This window comes from Phyllopteryx taeniolatus, chromosome 18, assembly GCF_024500385.1.
Source record: "Phyllopteryx taeniolatus isolate TA_2022b chromosome 18, UOR_Ptae_1.2, whole genome shotgun sequence".
NCBI classification, from domain to species: domain Eukaryota; kingdom Metazoa; phylum Chordata; class Actinopteri; order Syngnathiformes; family Syngnathidae; genus Phyllopteryx; species Phyllopteryx taeniolatus.
The window spans coordinates 18450815-18469301 of NC_084519.1; the positions used below are offsets into that span (position 1 = coordinate 18450815).

At 47.6% G+C, this 18487-nt stretch overlaps 2 protein-coding genes across 3 annotated transcripts in view; one reads left to right on the forward strand and one right to left on the reverse strand.

The window, feature by feature from the left end:
• Positions 1-18487, reverse strand: part of LOC133468340 (uncharacterized) — a 22039-nt gene continuing 3552 nt past the window's right edge. The window contains exons 3-6 of the mRNA XM_061754139.1: positions 12653-12803; positions 11946-12034; positions 3713-4008; positions 1-119 (exon numbers count right to left, since the gene is read on the reverse strand). Coding sequence (XP_061610123.1) covers positions 40-119; positions 3713-4008; positions 11946-12034; positions 12653-12803 — 616 coding nt within the window. The 3' untranslated portion in view covers positions 1-39. The remainder of the gene's footprint in view (positions 120-3712; positions 4009-11945; positions 12035-12652; positions 12804-18487) is intronic.
• On the forward strand, positions 4904-17914 carry jdp2b (Jun dimerization protein 2b). Of its 2 annotated transcripts, XM_061754140.1 has the most exons (5): positions 4906-5102; positions 5938-5981; positions 15363-15583; positions 16666-16770; positions 16894-17914. In XM_061754140.1, the coding sequence occupies exons 3-5, from the start codon at positions 15389-15391 to the stop codon at positions 17083-17085; spliced, it is 492 nt and encodes a 163-aa protein (XP_061610124.1). In that variant the 5' UTR covers positions 4906-5102; positions 5938-5981; positions 15363-15388; the 3' UTR covers positions 17086-17914. The 2 variants fall into 2 exon arrangements, with proteins under 2 accessions (XP_061610125.1, XP_061610124.1); XM_061754141.1 differs by lacking the exon at positions 5938-5981 and having other exon boundaries at positions 4904-5102.

An 18487-nucleotide genomic window follows, 5' to 3' on the forward strand; every position in this document is an offset into this window, starting at 1 on the left:
CTTCTGGCGTCTGCGCTGCGGCGAAGGCTGAGCAATGAGTCAGCGTCGGACGGGACGGGACTGCACAGGATGGTGTCTGGCGCGCCGGGTATTTCCAAAAGCGGGGACAGTCCGGTATTCTGCAAAAAAATAAAAAATAAATAATAATAAAAATCACCGGCAAACAGGCCAATACAAATAAATAATAAATGCGAGTCGCCCGAGGACGGGAGGCGGAATGCCAAAAAATACCGAACCCACCTGAAATAAACAACAACAACAATAATAACAAAACACACAAATACCACAAAAGATAATTTGAAAATTTGAAAAATAAGCAACAATACAGAAGTAAAAAAAAGAGAAATACATTATAAACTGATCAAATAAAAATACATTGAAATTACAGAACAAGCAAAAATAAAGATAGAATAAATGAAACTGAAATTAGAGTTGAAATAATAATTACAAAAATAATACAAGATAACCAAAAGTAAAATAAACATAAAATATACAACTGTAAATAAAGAGAATTTATTAAAAGATGATTCAATAAATAAAGTACAATAAGAAATGAGCACGTTTTTTCAAATCACAAAACAAACAAAAGGCTATTTAAAGAAACAATAGCCAAAAACGATTGAAAATACTAAATTACCGAAAAGAGAAAATATAATTCAAACATACAAGAAAATAAACCAAAGACAATGAAACAACTCCAAATATAGTACAATAAACTTCCTGATTTTGGGCTGGAGAACTCCCAGCTCCAACTCGCATCGCACCATACATTTGTTTTCAAGTTTTGGGACCACATCGCCATCCGACCCCCAGAGAGGGAAAATGGCCAACAACGTGGCGTTTGCCTTTTGTCATTTGCATCTTAGGCTCATCTGGGAAGACTTTGGACGAGATTTCGGGGTGCGTGGTCCAGACGATCGCCCCGGTGGGATATCGTCCAACCGACGGCGGCTTCAAGCGGACATATTTTGCCGTAGTTGTGTCGGCGGACGAAAGATGCCAGACGAAGTCGCATCCATTTTTCCAGGTTACACGTAGTCGACTGAGAGGTTGGGCCGGAGCGTGACGTTGCGTCAGTGCATTCCGCCGACATGCCCGCAGTGTTTGAGAGCGGAGGATATGGCTTGATTTTTCCCGATTTTGAAGCCTCACTTCATATTTTTTTTTTTCAATCGTTGAAATTTGGCAGGGTTGTTCACAACATTGTTCTATGCGGTGTGTCAAATTGACGAGACTCCTTTTCACTTTTCGCAGACTACTTGATGAAACGAGAAGCCATATACTTTACTCGTACATCAAATACAAGCCTGATTCTCCGCACATTGAACAATATTTGGCATTGCTTTGTTTCCTGCGAGCGCCTGTTCCCCGACGGCTTCTGCTTTATGAACCTCGCTTGCCACGTCTGAAATGTGTTCCACGGCGCGTCTATGTTTGGAGCGACTGTGACGCGCACGCACGACCCCCCCCCCCCCCCCCCCCCACAGAAGCCAGACATAAATCACAGCGGAACCAAATTAGAATCTTAAAAAAAAAAGGGAAGAGAGTGGGGTATTTTTTGGATTGGAATAACCCCGGGGGCAGGCTCTGGCTGGAACAATTGAGCACAGATGCAAAGAATGACCAAATTGATGATTAAAAATAGGAGTGAAGGACAGACAATCAAACGAAATCATGCACATAACGGTCGCAAATGGACCCCGATAGGAAAAAGCTTCCCCACTCCTCCTCTGCGTGTTTGGAAAAGGTGACACTGTTGGCTGGGAAACCTCGGATGTCCAAATAGGATCGGTTTCAGTTACTTTGTTCACAAATCGATCATATCGATCTGTCCCCAGGTGCTCTGTTCTTTCTTCGCATTATGAACCAATTGCGAGTGTTGAAACTCTGCGAGGCCTCTTGAATGCTCACGTGTCTGACGGCAACGTTCGCGTGAGATGCACGCGTCCCCCCGAACCGAAAATGGGAGTTGGTTCCAAAAGCTTCCATTTGACAAAAAAGGGCAGACGACAGACATTATGTCTTCTTTGGGATTCATCACCGCAGCAGCGCAGTGGCATGTTGTTACCAGGGCTCAACGCTAGAGGTCGGCGGAGACATGAAAAGTGGCACGTGGAATTTTCTGGAACTTTCGAGACGAGAGTCAATATGGGACACACAGTCCATCAGGTTTTCTCAAACAACACCGCATTGTGACTCAAGCGAAACACGACTTAAGGAGAACTTGAAGACCAGCAAAGATGGCGGTTTTGCCTCCAGTGCCAAATCGCCCTTGCGAGATTTACGGCGTCCAGCTGCAAAAACACCATTTCGAGCTGCGCGTGAGCTCGTCTGAAACATCAGCGAGTGGGGCAAGCGAGGGCTCAACCAAGCCAATCAAACAAAAGCCGGTGAAATCACGCTCGCGTAACCTGTCAAATGCGACATACAGACACAAATAAAAGGAAAGAAACAGCCACGCATTTGATTTCCAACACAAATAAGAAATGAGAATAGTTGCTTTACAGTTTACAGTTCTTCCCTGTAAAAATGTATTCATGGGGTTAATATGTCAAATATATATAATATGTAATAATATGTCGTCGGGCGGAATTCCCACGTCGCCAAAATGGCCGCTTTTCAGGAAATGTAAGGAAAAATACATCAATACAACCCCAAAATCACGATCGCTAACTTTATAGAATCAAAAAAAAAACAAAAAATTGGCTGTCATTGATGCAAATGATAGCACACATCGCTAGCGCCTGCCGGCCACATGATGTGCGCTGACGGCGACCCCACAGAAAACCTGAATACATCATCTGCCCAAAATCTTTTTCCAAGGTCATAGAGTCATGAGTGATGCAATAAATAAAACGAGGGGCTGACTAAGCAGTTGAATCTGCACACCCACTTACCTTCGGGGCTGACCAGTTCTTTCTGCGCCGAAGCATTACAGCGATCCATTTATTTAGTTTTACAAAACGAGCTTACTCAAATGTTTGCACTGCTTAATGTCAACAAACCGTCCAGACTTTCAAAGTTGAGGTGACGTAACGCCGCTCAGCCTTAGAGGCGGAGTTTAACGACACGCGTCAGACAGTTGAGCGGTCAAAGCCAAGTCGATAGATTTCCCCTCAGGCTACCGTTCAACGCTGGAAATTGGTTAATAACGTGGGAAAATAACAGACACCAATCGTATTCATTTGTGAAAAGAATAGGAACTGGACCATATTTGGACATCAGTTTACTACCTGAACCGCTTGCCAGCCAATCGCAGGGCACATAGACACAAACAAGCGTTCACACCTACCGGCAATTCAGAGCTTCCAGTCAAGCTAGCACGCATGTTTTTGGAATGTGGGAGGAAACCGGAGTCTCCCGGAGAAAAGCCACGCAGGCACGGGGAGAACACGCAAACGGGGGGCCAGGATTTGAACCCGGGGCCTCAGAATGACACATTTTACCTATAGAGTACCTTTTCAATTCTGTGATTGACCAAACCAATTTGTCCGTTTGAAAAACCAACAACCCCTGACCCTGACCCTGACCCTTTGAAACCATTGAAGAGAGGCGGGTGGTCCTAAAAACGTATTCATTGACTACGATGGCAACTTTGAGTCCAATTCAGGTTATGTACAATTTCATTATTACATCCATCCATCCATTTTCTAGCGCTTATCCGAGGTCGGGTCACGGGGGCAGCGGCTTTAGCAGGGACGCCCAGACTTGCCTCTCCCCAGCCACTTCATCCAGCTCTTCCGGGGGCATCCCGAGGCGTTCCCGGGCCGGCCGAAAGACCTAGTCTCTCCGGCGCGTCCCGGGTCGCCCCCGGGGTCTCCTCCCGGTGGGACGTCCGAATCAGATGCCCCGGCCACCTCGTCTGGCTCCTCTCGATGCGGAGGAGCAGCGGCTCGACTCTGAGATCCGTTCTCACACCCGTTCTCTAAGGGAGACCGGACACCCTGCGGAGGAGGAAACTCATTTCGGCTGCTCGTATCCGGGATCTCGTTCTCTCTCTCTCTCTCTCTACACACACACACACAACACACACACATTCACTGGTGTCGGGCTGAAACCTCATATGTCCAGATTGAGTCAATTTAATATTTTTTTTCAAAAATGAATACCATTGGCAAATCTTCATATATTTTTAAAATAAATGACTGCCTCATCTGAAGTGCTGAGATTGCCAATGCGAGATTGTATTTTTTGTGACAGTTTCACATATGAGAATCGCTTCCGACGTCAGCGACACGCGCGGTATGTATGAAATGTGAGACCGCTGCTGTGTTGTTGCTGTTGCTTGCGTTTGGTCCGTTTGATCAGTTTTCACGGGTCTCCGTTCCGTGTGGATGTTAGTTCATCAACAATAGTTTTCTGTTTTTATAATTGTTCTCTTTTTTTAAGTATCTATTGTATTGTAAGGACGCGAATTGTGAATAGAATAGAAAAACGATGAAATAATTCTTTACTGCCCACGGAGGCGGAAAATTGTAGTTTGGCTCACCGACAAGAAAGACGAACAGCACTAAAATATTGAGATCTATAAGAAACCAAACCTAAAGCCCATTCAGAACACAAGTAAGATGCGCTGAGAATAATAATCCAACGAAAACAATAAGATTTCAAACGTGAGTGCTCGCTGACTGTGTTGAGTTGAGGATGGCGACCGCCAGAAGGCTGATTCCGAGACGCCTCGTTGGCCACACCCCCTTGGGAAAAAACCACACCCCTTGGTCGAAATGGTTTGGAGTTTGTGCTTTTGCTCGACGATGCGGCTCGTGCAGGTGCGCGTGCGCGTGCGCGGGCGCATCCGGGCCACCGCGTCGAGCGTTTTCCTGCGGCGCTTTGTGTATGTTTGGGGTTGCTAGGGGGCGTGGCCTGTCGGCTCCCTGTCACGCACGCTTACGTGTGTGTCGGCCACTTCCGCATTCCGGAGCTGGCCCACTACTTAAGCGGGCTGATGCAACGACTCGTGCTAGTCCCCGCAGCCGCCGCCGAGTCCTAAAAAAAAAAAATTACAAATCGGACAAAACAAAGCTGCCCGAATCTCACGTTTCGCTCGTGCTGTCCGGATTGTTTATTTTTGGCTCCAATTTGTTTGTTTGGGCGCACAACAGGTAAGCGCGCGACCCGCCGCCTTGTGTCGCTTCGGTGTTTTTTGTCGGCTTGTCGAGTTGTTAGCAGGCACGTCATGTAAACATGACACTTTTCTTTGAACTAATGGCCGCCGCCCGGCCATGTGCTCGGTGTTCCACTGAAATGTTTTGCAGCAAGTAAACTTTGCTGTGTTTGGTCGTCGTCACGGCGACGGCTGCTTCGCGCTGTTAGCCCGTAACGCAGCAGTTCAGCGGTGTCGCACGCCAGCTTGTGCGGGTTTTCGTTTGTCTCGATCGGAAAATGTGCTCAAGAGTCAAGTGTTGTGTGCGTGTTGTCCCGCAGTTATGTAACGCCAGCACGTCGCAGGACGGCGGCTAGCTAACTTCCTTCGCGTTTTAAGATTCCCACCGAGAAAAGCGGAGATTTCAATCGGAACGTCGCAGCTATAGAGAGCGATGTGGCGAGTTCTGCTGCTGCTGCTGCTGCTGCTGTCACACGAGCTTGATTTCTGGGAAGATGGCGTGAAAGAGACTTGAACGTCTTTAACACACGTTTCCCCATGCTGGCTCCATGTTTAATGTTTGTGTGCTCGCGAGTTGAAACACCTTGGCATAATTCGGGAGATGATCAGGAAACGCTCATTTGGAATGGGGCTTCAAAGTCAACGAAGCCATTTCAGAATAGCGCCATCGTTAAGCAAAGCATAGCAATCGAGAAACTAACGAGAGGGTCCCAGTCCTGTCATATGCCCCCCCCCTATTTCCCATATGCTGCCAGGGTTTTTGAACCGAGCACAACTGCATGACACACGCGACAAACTTTTCTGAATGCTAATTAATCCTCCTCTTTCTCCAGTGTGCGAACACAGTTGCACCATTGACAGAAGAAGTGCTCTCTGAGTAAGTATTGTGCATTTACCCAAGTTTTTCTTTTGAAGCAATCGGAGAAGAGTGCGACTAAAGCCGACGGTTTTCAACACTCGTCCCCGTCGTGAGAGGCAGTAGGCTACCCAAAGTCCAAGTCAAATAAGGGAAGTAAGAGAGATGTTTCTGGAAAGTTCGACCTAAATGAGCCCGCCGTTATCGAGGCGAGCCGAGCCGTCTGCCCCGAGAGGCCCGACCAGTAAAGGCCGACGGTGGAACGGGAACTGTGATGTTCGCAGGCAGGCATGTGACCCGCAAGTTTAAAGGTTCAATGTTTTCCAAATTTGCGACCGGACGGCTCTGCAGCTGCCGCACGCCACGCGGGGCAACGTTTATATGACGCGCATACCCCCCTTTGTGCCGTTATTTGTGTTGTTGCGCGTGTCCCGAGCGCCTGCTCGGGCACATCCATCGGATAGTTTTGCTTTTCAAAGAACCCAAAGAGAACACGACTGCCGAATAACGGCTGACAGGCAGCTCGAGGCTGGACGTGGGCGCGCGTGGTTTATTTTAAGTAGAAATGCCTTCCAGTGCGTCTGTGGGGAGCTGGAATTGCCGGGGCTGCACCGCAGTGCACAGGCTGCAGACGCATTGCGGGCGAGCCAGCCGACTATGCGACGGCAAGCTCGTGCGACTAACAGGACTGTTGAGAGAGCCCCCCCCCCCCCCCCCCCCCGGCCCCCATATTTGCTGCTAAGCGTATCACATTAGCAGCGTGGCATTGTTGGCCCCGTAAACCTTTCCACATGTTCTGTACAGACATGCACTTTTTCTTTTTCTCTCTTGGCGTATAAATATTCAAGAGCAAATATGGCAAAAACAGCATTTCATCAGAGTCTGCTGGACGGATGATGACGCATGGGACAAAGTATGAAACGGCATTAAATTGACAAGTGCGTGTTACATAATCGCAAACGACTGCTTGAACAGGCAGCATTAAATCACATTTTCTGGCCTCAGCTTGGCCAATATCTTAACCTTGGGGATTGCGCACCAGATTTGTCATGGATGTGAAGCGCCGCATGTTTGAAAATGGCTTTTTGTCTGCCGTTATTTAATCCGCTTCTGATCCTGGGACTAATCGGAATTCACGGCGCATCGGACGGGGAAATTAGTAACGTTTCAAATCAAGCGAGACCACCCAGAATGCGGAATAGAGATGACTTTTTCAACAGGCGGGAATCGAGCCGACAATCTCAGAAACATTTTGATTTTGCCAAGTATGTCCAAAAAACACACAAGGAATTTGTCTCCGCTAGTCGGAGCCGCTCTGGTACGACAACAGACGGTCAATTGACAGAGAACGCTTTGGAGACAGAAAGACATTGACAAAAAAAAAAAAACAGCAGTCAGTCAGCAGTAAAGGCTCGCTAGTTATCAGGTAATGGCGGTTCCACATGCACAGAGCGTGCAAGGGGGAAATGACGCCGCCATCATTAATATCGCAAGGCTCCATTTGTTTTTGGGAGGTTCAGTCATCCGGTACGTTCTGAAAGTGGCAGCTGCTTAGAGCCAAGGCGAGACTCAAAAGGTGAAATGAAGAGCTTTCCAATTTCCTGCCAATGACTTCAGCGCCCACACGCCACCTCCGTCCGTCAGGCCCAATGTCCACAGATGACCGCAGCCGCATCTCGCCGATGAAAATAAGGAATGTCCATCCTGTATATTTGGACTACTCTTCCTGTCCTCAAGACAAATTCCCCGGTTTCCGCGGGGGATTGCGAAAGGCTGTAAGTCAACACGCGCGGTACCGATGACGGCCGAGACGTCGGCCGGAGATCGGGAGCGAGCGTGCCTTGCCGCCGGCCCCGCCCCTCAGCAGTACGTTTCGTCCAGGCGAAGGTCAGACGGGTTCGAAATTCGACCCTTTGTAATCGTAAGCTGGCTAAAGAAGGAACATTTATGGTGTGAGTGGCAGCCCCAAAATGCAACTTTGTCTCAAGGTAAATTGGCCAACAAATACCTTTTGGTTTGCTTTTTCTCACCAAATCCCCCGTCCACCCTAGTACGGAACATTTCAGGACTTTTAAAAAAAAAAAAAAAATTCTCCCAGCGTTCTTTCATTGGGGCACCATAGCTGAACATGTTGCTGAGTGCTAAATGGTCCGGAGAATTGTCACTTCTACGTGACAAGAAAACAAAGGAACCACGATGCCACAAAAGCCCCCCCGTCTAAAAAAGGAATCCCAGTTAGGACATCCTCCTCACAGTTCCGAGGTTGCGGGTTCGGGTCCGGCCCCGCCTGCGTGGCTTTTCTCCGGGTACGCCGGTTTCCTCCCACATTCCAAAAACACGCGCAGTAGGTTGATTGAAGACTCTAAATTGCCCGTAGATGGGAATGGTTGTTTGTTTCGATGTGCCCTACGATTGGCTGGCGACCGGTTCGGGGTTGTACCCCGTCTCTCGCTCAGAGTCAACTGGGATAGGCGCCAGCATGCCCGCGACCTGTCCGGAGGATAAGCGGCTCAAAAAAATGGATGGATGGAAATCAAATAATCAGTAAACCATTTATGTTTAAGGGCAATCTTGTAAAATGACTTTTAAATGAGAAACTGTTTTAGGATCATAGTTTGTGCTATATTTATGGTTTAAAATTTACGTTTTGGGTGATTTAATTAGGGAATTAGGGGTGCAAATTACAACGATTAGTCGAATAGCTCGAATAATGTGACTACAATAAAAGTCAAAGCAAAAGACTTTTGCGACCGCAAACTTGCGTAAATAAGTTGGCGTGATGGCGACAGAATGTCCGAAGTTTGGGATCGTTTACCACATCGAAAAAGCAAAACTGGCTTACACAACAGCACGTCTATGATTGTCCATACGAGCTAACGTGAGGTAAAGGTAAACATTGTTGGCTAGTTCAATATAGCCTAGCGCTGCTTGCCTGCTTTCGCCACCGTTGCACTTTCAGTCACTCGTTGAACAAACTACAGCAAAATAAACATGTAAGCACATTCATACTCTCGCTGCACAGCACAGGCCCTCAACTCAGACTGGCTAAAGGTTAGCTGGTTAACAGCTAGCCGCTAACCTGAGCTCACGTCAGCCAAGGCTCCGCTTTTTATTCGTCGACTCCCGCGTCACTGAACAACAGGCGGTGCCTTTTGAAGCCGCACACATTCAAAGTTACAGATACTACAGTGGAGAATGTGAGGGTGGGGAGCCAAGTAGACAAAAATAATACCTGCACCTCACTTGCATATTTTGTATTGCTACCTAATAATGGATTTAAAAAAAAAAACTAATCGGATTACTCGAATAAATAATGAGATAATCGCTCGAACAATCGATTGTAAAAATATTTAGTAGCCCTAATTTCAGTTACATGCAGTATTTGGCTATTCGCAGCAGGGCTCGGTTGCCGTTCCAATACTTCCGGAAGGGACTTCAGCTAAACCTGGTCAGGGTGTCACCGACCCAAACCATACCGTGACAAACTGAAGCGCTGGCTGGCTGAATATGACCATACTTGTTGAGTTAAGCCTTCGCTGTCGTGGGCCCCCTTTCCGAAAAAAAAACAGCCGCCAAAAGTAAAAGTAATGAGGGGCCTTTGACAGCGCCCCCGTGTTTCGACCCCTCTCATTCAGCGTTGCTATAGGGGATGCGGATAATGGGGGCCGCCAGTCGTCCTGCTGGCTATTGGGAAGGAATTCCGCAGCACTGCTAATTGTTCTCAGGAATGCCTCAGGAAATGGAGCGAGCCGAAAGTGAGCCGAGGGTTGGCGGGCGGCTTGAAGGTGCATATACAGGACGCCCTGTGTGTGCGCGCACACCGGTCTCGCGTGAAGCCAGATTGGTTTTGGGCCGCGGCCAGGAACGACATTGAGCGCGGTCTTCTATTTCACAGCTAATACATGACATTTCTCGCTTCAGCCGGCGTCCTCCACGGCAGGCCGCCCACGCCGCTGCCGGCCTGTGTGGGTGTCTTTGTTTGAGGCTAGCGTGCGCCCACGTACGGCGCAGGATTTTTCTGCTCGGCTGCAAAAGCTCAGCACCGCCGTTGCATCATCAAAACGCTGACCGCTAATCCTCGCCCGCTCGCTGCAGCCGACAGTGAGGGAAAATATCCATCTTTCCGGTTAAAGCCTTCGATGCGTGCGTTTTGCGTGTACTGGCACGTATCGCAAAGAGGTTCTTCTCTTTTAGAAGCACGCGCGCCACTCGAGAGAGGAATTCATTGTGAGACTCGTGTGGCAGGTTGAAAGCGGAACAGACGAAATATGAAATATTACAAACAAATACCGAAAGGTGGGGATAGACCGTTACATGTGTCGTTATGGAGTAGTGCCTTATGACATGACAATAACTTGTGGAACGCAGCATAAATCACTTCTGGTGATTGGCAGCTGTCTCGCCTGACTCGTCATCGGCAAACTGGGACCAAAAAAAATGGACGATGTGATGCAATGTTTGTAAACAGAATGTGAATTTCCCTTTGTTTGGCCTCACTTCGGGCTGCCCGCGCAGTCGGAATCTTAATGGTCTTCAGGCTCCGTATTCGTGTAGGATGGAAAAACGTCAGTGTTTCCACATGAGATAATACTCCCATGCATGCATTCTATTTCCACATGCACACAAAAGTAAGATGATGCCGAACAATTGCATCATGCTGCGTTCTGGCAGCAGACGCTCTACCGTTGAACATGATACTTTCCGTCCGGTGTGGCGGTCGACGGATGACTTGTGCCGACTTCTAAGTAGTTTTTGGACTCAAGTGTTAACTCTGGGGAAAAAATGACGGCCGTATAACACGAAGATGACTCGTTTTGCAGTGAATGCAGAGATTTATTTTGAAAATTGCTGAAAATGTTCAAAGACAGAACTATAGCGTCAAACTGTTTTTCACCATTGTAGTTTTCCTGTTTTTATGGGCGTGGCTGAAACAGCGCCCGATGACGCACTTTACATGCAGTTTGGCACGAGTCGCCCCTCTCCCACTTTATGACAACTTTTGACGGCTTTGTTTGCATCAGCGGTTATCCGGTGCAATTATGACGTGCAGTTAGCTAGCTAGCTCTGCCTACGCCCCGAAACCGCATCTTCCCTTGATAGTGCGGTGGTGTGGCCGCTCTAGAGCGCCTCGTTGTCGGCTGTGAGTGCTCATGCATCACGCCGAGAAACACGGCAGGGGGCGGGGCTTCGGGCTGGCACGCCCGCTGTAGCGGTCCTTGTCGTCGCGGCATGGAAAAGCCCTACGATGACTCGGTGGCATATATATACACTCCTTGAAGTCTCAGTGCCCTTTGCACAATGGTCATTGCACCGGACTATTGCGATATTAGCCATTCGAACTGAGGACTCTGCATCTTTTTGCACAATTGTTGTTTGTTGTTGTTTTTTGTCAATGTCTTTATGTCTCCAAAGTGTTCTGTAAATTGACTGTCTGTTGTACTAGAGCGGCTCCAACTACCGGAGACAAATTCCTTGTGTGTTTTGGACATACTTGGCAAATAAAGATGATTCTGATTCTGATTCTGATTCTGATTCCAGCCACTGCATATGGTTTCACGGCCCAAACATGAAAGTTCTGTGTAGGAATATGAAAGATGCTAGGCGAAGTAGCATCCATTTCTCCAGGTTGCAGCAGATGTATTTGCTTGAACGTTGTTTCAATGCATTTAGCGGACACGCCCACATCGTTACAGAGCGGAGATGCCTCATTTTATATACTAGACAGACTTTATTTTTTTTTAAATCATACGAATTTGGCAGGGTTGTTAACAACACTTCTGTGGTGTGTCAAATTTACAAGGCATTTCTTTTCACTTGAATATGGCTTTTTAAGGTTTCACTGGACTCGCTGCCCGGTTCCTTGGCCACCATTTTCACCAGATGTTTGTTTGGCTCTTGGGATAATGTTTGTCAAGTTGTAACGAACTGGGCTGCCGTGACGGCGCATAGATTCATTTATCCGAGCTGCTTTCTCGTAGCACTCACCTCCCTCTGCATCTGCTACCATATGGGCTCTGCCTTCCTCCTGGGGTCTGCCTCGGTGCAAAATGAAAAGTCCTTGGCACCCTCCGTCCCTGCGTTTCACAGAGAGGCAATTTTGTCTAAGAAAGATCTTTACCAGAGCTGTCTTGTTCTTTTCCTCTCCAGCAAAAACAACAGACGGCTGCCAAGTGCCGCGTAAATGGGACTTATACATGAAGTGGGCGAGAGGGAGAAGTTGCCCCCCCAAAAAGGTGGGGGGTGGGGGGGGGGAGTGAGGGAGGAATTAAATAATGAAATGCCTCATTTGACACTGGCTCTGCACTCCAACTTGTCCTCGGGGCGAATAAATCATGCAGGCCGACGGCGCTAAAAGAAGAGGTCACGAGAACTGCTGTGATGAGCTCGCCAGCACAGGTGGACTGTTAAGCGCTCAACGCAGGAAGTGTAAATGAAAGTGCAACTATGTGACGGCAGCCATTTAAAGATGCAGCCACACAAATCCATTTCCAGCAGACATTTTTATGACTGCATGCAAGTCAGAATCAGTTCCTCCTTTTCGCTTCCAGTCCAACTGTAATAACACTTTTGAGCAGTCCATATGCAGGGGTGGAGTACAGTAGAATTGCATTACATAATCGTCCTCTATGGCTTTTGTAATGGATCAAGACTTATAGTCCGGCAGGAGAAAAAAATGACTCTGTATAACTTACCATCCATCCTCGGCTGTCAGCTCGTCGGCCTGCAGCACAGTCAGCTGTTTGAGAGCGTTGCACAATACTGGTCTTTGTTCCTTCCATCTGAGGGGGGCTTTGTTCGGCTCTCATCCAACCTGTCCGGCACGGGAAGCTTCTTGCCAAAAAGCTGAGGAGGGGACAATTGGGAATATAGCTGGCAACGTCAAGTCTCACCGGTGGCCTCCTCGGGATACGACATTATAGCAAAATCGCTAAAAGCCAACGTTATGCGCTTTGGAATTTGACCAATATTTGGTCGTTAAGAACATGAAAAGAGGAGAGTCATCACCGAGGGCTACAGCTATTGAATATTTGTAGAACTCATTATGTTGATGAATTAGATGTATTCTTTTCTTTTATGACAAGAAAATGTGCTTGTGAGGTACAGGCCTTATTGTGGTCACCATCCTCACGTTCCACACTATAATAATGACTTTGAGTGTATGTGGCTTGAAAAGGCGGGGCCCGGTGTGTGACGTTGGAATCAACGAATGTGTGCGGCGTTGGCTGTTGCGCACTCAGGTCAACTGGCTAACCAAGTTACTGTGCGTCAGTTGTGGCCATCCAAGCTAGTGTATGACTCTGCTTATTTAGTACGTTTATTTTGTTACCGTTTGTTCAATAAAGTGATTGAAAGTGCACCAGTAGCTGTGTCCGAATCACTTGGGGGGGCATTACAAGATGTTCACATTAGAGGTGTAGTAGGCTATATAGAAGTAGCTAACATCGCCACCTTGTGTGAGCGATGGTAGATGTGCTGCGGTGTTGGGCTGTATGATTTGGGAAAATAATATAATTGCAATTTCATTTACAAATTTTGCGACTTAGCACGCCTTTTTTACAGTGGGGGGCAAGGGTCACAGTCGCGTTCGTCCCTGTGAAAAAAAAGATCACTGCAAAGAAGGGCTGTGGGGAGGGGGAAAAAAAAAAAAAAAAAAATCGAAGTCGACCACAAAAACTGGTCAATGCAAACATTTCTGCCTCGACGCAATAAAAAATATTAATAAAAGCATATTTGCGCTGCCCGTATCCATTTGGCCACAGTCCATGTTTATCGCACGGACATTTGTTGCAGACAAACGCACTGTTGGGCCAGTGGAAACCTTTGGCAAAAACGACAGACTAGCGTCTGTAAGTGATTTTTAAGACCCTATTAGATGTGTAGTGTACATATAGCATGACGTATAAGTGAGCTGTGTGGTAGCTAGCTTTTTTTTTTTTTCCTTCTTAACTAAAATGGTAATGGTAGCACGCAAATGCTAACTTTTTGGCAAAGTCTGATTTTGGATTTTGTTGTCTCAAAATCTGTAGCGTTTATACAATACACTCAGTACCAACATATACAGTTTAAGGATAGAAGTCCAGCCTTTAGAAATGAAAATAAAATGCATGTTAGTAGTAAAAAAATATATAATAAAAATTTTACTCAAGTACTTGACAAAATATGTTTAGGATAATCGATTCTAAACAAATTCGATCGTGACAGCCAGATTTCGCCGAAACTTTTTTTTTTTAATCTAAGTATTTGGGTTATTCGATTAATCGTTTTAGGCCTGCTGGCAATAAGGGGTGTCAGGTTTTTGTTGTTTTTTAAAATGCTCTTCTCACACTTTGATGGACACTAGTTCAAGTATTTCCTACAGGAAAAATGTCTTGGAATTCAAACAAATGTAGGGTTGACAGTTGAATTTCCACTCAGGGGTGTGAAATTGATTTTTGTCAGGGGCTACGTTTTCCCTCAGAGGGCCGTTTTGACTTGTGAAAACAAACGTTTCATTGCCTCATCATAGAATTACATACACTAAACAAATTGAAGGATAAGAAGTCAAGGGTAATAGATGGTTCAACTATTGATAACGTTACTGTAAAAAAATGGTTTGGTCACAAGAAATGCTTGTAACTTATTACATACGGCAAATTGAAATTTGGGTTGATTTCAGCAAGAATTGTGGAAGTTGATGCAAATGATTTGCTTTCGCGGGCCACATAAAATGATGTGGAAGGCCGGACGTGGCCCACGAGCCTCGAGTTTGACACCAGTGCTATACGTGCTCTCTGATTGACTGGCGACCGGTCCAGGGTGTCGTCCGCCTTTTGCCCGAAGTCACCTGCGATTGGCCCCAGCTCCCTGCGACCCTCAACAGAACGAGCGGTTGAGAAAATGGAGGAACTGTTGATGAGACCTCGTCGGCCCAAAATTCTTGACTTGAGATTCGGGTTAAGGACATCAAGTCGGATTCCACCGGTCCCATTTGCGACATTTGTTCCTTATTTGCCCGTCAGATGCTTACCATCTCCTGGACAACTTTCGAACAAATGTCGTCATTCGCCAGCCAGGACAAAAAGAGTGCGACGGCAGCAGAATCTGCGTGTTTTTAGGTTTGTCACTCGATATCCTTGACAAGAAAAAAAACAAGCGCAGCGTAGTGATGTGCAACGATTCGCACGGGTAGCGGTGGACGCTTTGCCGCACGTTTGGTTTCTCAGCGCCTGCTGACCGGGGTCGTCAGCGTTGAAGTCATCTCATGGAGATGTTGGACGACAAGGACGGCAGATGTTTACGTAGGCGCCAGAAAGCATGACGTCGCTGTCAGGTGGCAGCAATATGAAAAAGGACTCTGCTCAGATTCGTGACACCTGAAGACAAAGTATAAACCGGTCCTCTCTCTCTCTCTTCTCCCGACAGCGGCGGCGGCGGCGGCCGGGTCGGACATGATGCCGGGACAGATACCGGACCCTTCGCTGGCGGCGGGCTCCCTGCCCTGCCTGGGCCCGCTGGCGGGCATCTCGGCCACCACGCTCACCGACCAGCTGAAACTGGCCGACTTCCACCAGCTGGGGGCCATGTTCTCGCCGTTGCATTTCCTGGGGAGGCTGGGAAAGCGGCCGCTGGCCATCAAGACGGAGGTGAGGGGGAAGAGAAAAAGGGGAAGCGGCGCCAATGACAACGTTTGTTTGATAAGCAAGAGAGAAACCAGCTTGCGCTAGCAGAAGCTACAAGCGGTCATCGTGATTAAAAAAAAAAAAAAAAAAAGCAAAAATGAAACCAAACGCTGTACAACTACTCAACTTTATCCCTACAACACTTTAGCAACAACCATAACTGTAACAAAGCGCTGTACATAAAACAATTAAAATAAATCAATAATAAAAAAAATTCTCATTCAAATATGCAAGAGCAGCTCACCTCGCGTTGGCATTTTTTTTCAAACAAGAGGTTGAGAGTTGCGCACAGGCTCCATGTTGTGTGAAGTTGTTGGTAGATGAGCAAGATGGAAGCCTCCAAATGCCGGAATCACAAGCTGAAGTTTGAATGTAAACGCACAACGGCAGTTTGTCGGTTGGCGAGTAACGCGCACCCAGAAGGACCGGTCCCATTTAGTCCTCTCTATCGCTTCACGACTTCATTTTAGCGTCCGCTCTCGTCCTTGTCCGTATCTCCTGGGATGAGTTTGTTGCCGTGGGGACGGCGCCCGGCTCCATGTTGGGGCAAAGCGACGATATTCTCTGCTAAAACAATTGTCTCGTGGCTAAAACGCTGCAATAGTGCAAACAGTTTAGTATGGCGCAAAAAAGAAGAGCGGGTGCAAAGTACAAATAAAGGAGAATGTTAACGGAGCTGTTGTGAGCGGCGTTGGATTCACAGGCGCTGATATTCTCAGCCAAAAATGCTGTAAATAATGCAACATAATTTAGCACCACGCAAAACAAATACTAAATGGTCAAAAAGGCGGAAAAGTACAAATGAAGGAGGGGAGATAGCTAGTGGAGCTAAACGGGTGTAACAGGCTGCCGACTCCTCCAGTCTTAAGTGATTTTAATAGAGGACTCGAAATGCGGCTGGTAACCAGTCCGGGGTTTACCCGCCTCTTGCCCACAGTCTGCTCGCCCGCGACCCAAATGAGGGCAAGCGTTCTAGAAAATGGATGGATGAATGGGATTTTTGATCTTCTGAAGGAAGACTTTAAGCGTCAATCTTCTGTTCGCAGATGGACGAAGACGAAGAGAGGAGGAAACGAAGGCGAGAGAAAAACAAAGTAGCGGCGGCGCGATGCCGAAACAAGAAGAAGGAACGAACGGACTTCCTGCAGCGGGTGAGTTCGTGACACAGCGCTGCGTGCGGCCGAGCGAAGATCACATGACCGCAGTTGACCCGCTAGCGTTCGATCAGAGAATCCCCGCGAGCGTCAATCTGAGCACCGTTTTCGTTGGGTCAGGAATCGGAGCGTCTGGAGATGGTCAACTCGGATCTGAAGGCTCAGATCGAGGAGCTCCGCCTGGAGAGGCAGCAGCTCATGGTGATGCTCAACCTCCACCGGCCCACCTGCATCGTGAGGACCGACAGCGTCAAAACCCCCGAGAGCGAGGCCGACCCCCTGCTGGAGCAGCTGTCCGCCGACGCCAAGTGAAGGCGGGGAAGGACTCCAGAGTCCCCCTGGCACGCATCCTGAGTGCCAATTTCCCGTTTCTAAGTAAGCACTTGAGCTCCAAGCCGGCCGGACACTTCCGGAGACCCTGCCCACAGACCCGCGGTCATCTGCGAGTCCTGCTAACGCGAGCTGGCTCTGTCCACGGCAAGACTGGAAAGACCCCAAGTATCATCCCCGGTTTCTTCACCATATTGTTGTTGTTGACACCCGCTGTGCCTCGTCGCCAATTACCAGCTCGACGTATGAAACAAACAAAAAAGGGACCAGTGGAATCAGTTGGGGGGGGGAAGAGAAAGACTGCAAACATTGTTGAGGAATCTCTCCGATCTCAACACGGTGCTGTCTCGTTGCGTGCAATCGCGTCGGTTTGCTTCGTACGCCGGCCGAGTGCACGCGTGTGGACTTTTAGCGTACGATACACCACACTTTTTTTGTAATGACCCTCATACGCCGCCCGCCAAACAACGGGAGATTAGCGGTTGATCCGACTCGTGGTGACGCTGGCGTCATGAAAAAATAGCACATAACGCAAATGTTTACACCCATGTTTGTCCATTTATTATTGTACTTGTTTTATACCGCTTTGTACACATTAACGCGTATGAATTGAAAATGCCCGTCGATCACTTGATGTGATTTATATTAAAACTACAGTGTGTCTTTTATCATGTTGCGCTGTCAAACAGCTGTGAAAACAAAAAGTTATGTTTCCCCCTTTTTTGAGCTGAGCAGTATTTCAATGTCTGGACATGTATCTGCCATGTATGACTCTGTTAGCCCGAGTAGATTAAAGTCTATTTTCTAATGACAGGAGCCAATGTTTCTCTTCATTTCTAATCTTTAGGACCTAATTCTAAAATTGCCGTCTTTGTACTACACAATTTGCAGGCAAAGCCACATTTACGTCAGCATCGGTAGAAAAGACTGAAGGGCAAACCTCACTGGGGCGCTACAAACGTCGAATGAAACGAGAAACCGTTTCACGACGTTGGCGTGCAAGACTTTCCAATGGTGAGTTGCGCCATCTGCTGGACCTTTTTGTGACGCAATCTCAATTTAGTTGCAAATGCCACGTTCCTGGATTGCCCATCCATTTCCTGTCGCTTGAGAGCTGAAGCCGATCACAAAAATCAACCCTACCCGTGGACAATTCTTTAGCATGCGTGGTTTTGGAAAGTGTGAGGAAACCCGAGTCCCCAGAGAAAACCCACAAAAGCACGGGGGAGATGACGCAAACGCCACACACGAGGCCAGAGATTCTAACCCAGAACCTCAGAACTGTGAAGCAGAAAGGCTTAACACTAGGCCCGTTCCCCGATTATACTGTTGGAATCAAAATGGAAGTCGCTAAATAATCTCAGCAGCCACTCTGCTTTGATGG

Excerpts from the sequence above, each read along its gene's own strand:
- jdp2b (XM_061754141.1), top strand. The coding sequence starts at position 15,389 with ATGATGCCGGGACAGATACCGGACCCTTCGCTGGCGGCGGGCTCCCTG. Across the intron at positions 15,584-16,665 it reads CGCTGGCCATCAAGACGGAG|ATGGACGAAGACGAAGAGAG; the intron begins GTGAGGGGGAAG and ends TTCTGTTCGCAG. Across the intron at positions 16,771-16,893 it reads GAACGGACTTCCTGCAGCGG|GAATCGGAGCGTCTGGAGAT; the intron begins GTGAGTTCGTGA and ends TCGTTGGGTCAG.